The following is a 4104-nucleotide window of genomic DNA, read 5'->3' on the forward strand; positions in this document are numbered from 1 at the left end:
AAAACTGAGCTGGAAGGAAAACATAGTCCAGCGCTATGAGAAGGCATCTGCAGCCTTATATTCGTGCAAAAGGGCCATTGGTAAGAAATGGTGGTTGAGCCTTAGTATATGCCGGTGGACTTACCCGGCGGTGGTTAGACCGATTCATACTTTGTGGAATTTTAATATGGTGGCCGGGCTTGATATGCCTTAAATCTTAATCTACTCAGCATAGTACAGAGTATTAGTATAATCTGCATTAGCGGAGCAAACCGGACAACGTCAAAGGATAGAAACTTCGTTATTAAAATCCCAATCAGGGAGGAATGAGTAGAAAACTATTATACTCCACCCCGTGGTATAGTAATTTTCACAGCTGTTTCGAAAATGAGCGGTGGAGTGGAAGGGGGCTCTTCTCTCGCAGCCCTGCCCTGAACCGCTAATTTCGACTGCCGGCCTACTGTAATGTCTTCCCGGCCGAGGTTTCAGCCATAATGGGTCTCAGCTATAATGAAGGCTATAAACTATGTAGCTTCGTATTGATTTAAAAGATGAATAGGCGTTCATTTTTAGAGACAGTCAGGCAGCAAATAAAGCTGTAAGCTTCATCACAATTAAATCAAAAATGCTGGACTGCCGCCGATCTCTACAAGAGGTGGCTAAGTAGAACAGTCTAAACCTCATTTGGGTTCCCGGTCATAGGGACTTAGAGGTTCACTATATGGCGGACGAACTTGCGATGGGGTACGACCAAGCAGATTCTTCCGGACAAACCACGCATAGGTATGCCCTTCGCCACTTGCAAGCTGATCTTAAGAGAATACATCTATGTGGGCGCGGGATATCGGGATCCGCGGGACCCACGGTGCTGATATAAAATTGGCCGTGATGAGCGGTATCGGGAAGATCTGTAAAAATATGGCGGGCGGGATGGGACCAAAATCCTTTCCCGATACTCCCGATAAAACCGCAACCCCCGCAAATTCACAAAATCTTCCTTAAAACGATGTTTGAAATATGCACTTTTAATGTTTTATTGAGACGAAAAAGAAAAAAAATTATAGGAAGATGCCAGATCTTTCATTATTATTTAAAATTATATGAAAGACATGAACATTTTTGTGAACCTGCGATCGGTTTGTAAACCTCGCCACACACGTTGAAATCTCAACCGCTCGTTTGAATTTGTTGTCCGTGTGTAGCCTTCAACTCGGGCCTATGTGTGTCTCTGCGTAGCAGTGACAGCCACATCTACCTACCTACCTACCTATTCCATATTTTCAGTGAAGTCTTTGTTGAACCATGGCTTTGGGGGTTCTTTTTAAAACGATACCGTCTGAGAAAAGTCGTGAAATATTAAAAAAATGCATTTCCAATAAAAAGCTTCTAAGGAGATTTTATTTTGGCAGAGGTCTTTTTATTAATTTTTCAATGCAGGAATAATTATTTATAGCTTTATTTTATGTCTTTTTCTTTTTTACAGTAAAAATGTTTTATGTATGTATCACAAAATATTTGCATGATCACTTCTTTTTGATCAAATTTTGAAAAAAGTTGCAACTCGAATGTCATCTTGCGCTCTTGTCCTCGTTTCTTTTTGTCAGTGCTGTATTTTTGTACTTCTTAAGCAGCATAAATTACTGTAAAAACACTTTTGCATAGCTAAATTTATATATTTTATGCAATTTCAAAAAAAAGAGTTTTTTATTGTAATCCTCTCCTCACAAATAACAAATTCAAAGGCCATACTTTTTTTCGCAAACTTCCTCTATGCATTCACCTTCTTCTCGAACTTCAGTACAGATAAAACTTTACGCATTAGCGCTGGCCCATTCCAATAGCCATTCAACATGACTTTCCAGTAAAGTGTAGGCATTAAGGCCTTTTTCAAAAAGAACATTGAATAGCGTTCCTTATTCTGTGCAAATGGGAATGTTTCCAATGGTTTCAAATCATAATCGAATTCAGCCAAAATACAGCTGTGATAGCCAGTGACTAGTGGACAGGAAGCGTAACCATCGTAGGCGCTCTTCAGTTCCTTTCCCTTCAGCTGAGCCAACATATTGCGATATACAACAGGCGATTGTGCTGCTGCTGATGCGGCAGTCTTTGAGTTGGGTGACGCCGAGCAATCGCCGATAGCAAAGACATTCTTGTAGCGCAAATGTTGTAGCGTTGATTTGTCCACATCCACGAAGCCTGCCGCATTCACCAATTCCTTGCACTGTGCCAACACAGTTGGTGTGCTCATCGGTGGCGTGACATGTAACATGGCGAACTTGTGGGATTAGGATGATAGTATTTTCAATCGTAAAAACTTTTAAATACTTTTGTGAAACAGTTTTTCAGCGCTCGACCAAATGCATTGAGTTCTTGCGCCAACTCTAAGGCTGAGTGCACATGAGACAACCGTTGCGCCAAAAAACATATCATGTCAATATGCCGTGATATTTCAGACCACGTTTGCCGCAACACGAACAACATACATATACATACTCGCAGCAAAAGTCGAAACAAACCGACTTGGTCGTTTCAACGGCTGCCTCGTGTATAACTAGCGTAAGTATGTGTAATCACAGTTTAGTTGAGCTGCGCTGAAAAACTGTTTCTATGCATATCATACTCTGATACCTTTTCCTCGAATATCTCCTCTGGTTTGTCGAGATTTTGAAATACAGCCACATCTTCATTAGGCCGCACTTCAATCAAGTTGCGAAGCAAATTCACTTTGATGTCTCGTTTCTCGACGACTTTCCACAGCGCGTCGGCATAGTGTTTCACGCCGAAAATTACGGGCAACGATGTGTTGTACGTAACCGTAATCTTGTTGCGCTTGCCAAGCTGTAGATAAAATATATGTAGGTATGTATATTAGGGTGTGCTAAAAATACATAAGAAAATCCACTTTTTCGATTTTTCCTGCTGACGCCCCCAGAACTCAAGAACATCAAAAATAAGGAGAACGTGTTTTTTATTTTGAAATCGGTTAATATTTATTTTTTTTTTCATAAAATTGCTAAAATATCGTCGAAAGGTGGCAGCCTCGTTAAAAAAAAATTTTAAATATCTTCAAACGCTTTTAGTTTTGATAAAGAAGTTTAAATATTTTATTGACCTTTAAAAAATTTAAAATTTTCAAATACCTGGCAACCCTATTTTTAAAAAATTTTTACCACAAACGTACAGAAAACAACGAGTAGAATGCAAAAAAGAATTAAGTACATCCATTGAGCTGTTCGTGCGTGATGTTGTTATGAAAACATAAATAACAAATTTTTGTATACAACAGTTAGAATTATCGGTTATTAAAACACACTTGGTAAAATTTTTAAGTTAAATAAACATCGTAGTGTTATTTCTTGGATACGTCTTATTTGATCAAAAAATATTTATTTTACACAATTTTATAGCAATTTTACGAAAAAATTTATTTTCCCCATGTAAAATACATGGACAATTTCAAAGCATCGGCGGCATGGGTAAATATTAATCGATTTCAAAATAAAAAAAATACTGGTCTCTTTATTTTTGATATACTTCATATCTGGGGCTGGCTGGAGGAAAAAATTATTTAACCTAATCTGTATTCTTTTTAAATTTTTCAGTGCATTTACCTTACGGAAATAGTGCTCAGCGATGTAGACAATCTTCTGTGGCGCACCCGGACATTTGACGGGTGATGCCGGGAACGTGAAAATGGCATTACCTTCCTGTATGTTTTGCAGACACGCATAGGTGCGATCAACATATTTGGGTGAGTAATTTGAACAAACTTTGCCATTTGGTATGGATAGTGCCTCCACTAAGCCGGGGATCTAGGAAAGATTGAGAATTTCATTAATACAAAAAATTTACTAAATTACCTTAAATGTTATTTTTAAATTTTGAAAACAAAAGTTCAGTGAAAAAATTCCGTTGAAACATTTTACATTTTTATTAAGCTTCTTTTAAAAGGGCAACCTAAACTACACCTGTGGCTAGTTTATCATTGAAATATTGTTTGGGAATCCCACGAAGCATTGCTTTAAAGAGAAAATGGCCTAGCTCGACTTAAGCTACTTTAACTGCCGGGCATAGATGTGTTTGTACTTTCTCTAGTTTTCGAAAAATTTTATTTTCATTATT

The 4104-nt window shown here is 38.1% G+C and overlaps 1 protein-coding gene across 1 annotated transcript; it reads right to left on the reverse strand.

Annotated features, from left to right (window-relative positions):
- Positions 1-1419: 1419 nt before the first annotated feature.
- Positions 1420-3794, reverse strand: LOC108378081 (sulfide:quinone oxidoreductase, mitochondrial-like; the record flags this gene model as incomplete). The annotated part of the gene is made up of 3 exons (XM_017634381.1): positions 1420-2257; positions 2611-2820; positions 3594-3794. Coding segments are annotated over 3 exons (921 nt in total), but the record flags the coding sequence as incomplete, so codon positions are not given.
- Between the last annotated feature and the right edge of the window lie 310 nt (positions 3795-4104).

Source organism: Rhagoletis zephyria, unplaced genomic scaffold (genome assembly GCF_001687245.7).
Source record: "Rhagoletis zephyria isolate East Lansing unplaced genomic scaffold, Rhagoletis_zephyria_1.1 Rzeph_scaffold_13296, whole genome shotgun sequence".
NCBI lineage: Eukaryota > Metazoa > Arthropoda > Insecta > Diptera > Tephritidae > Rhagoletis > Rhagoletis zephyria.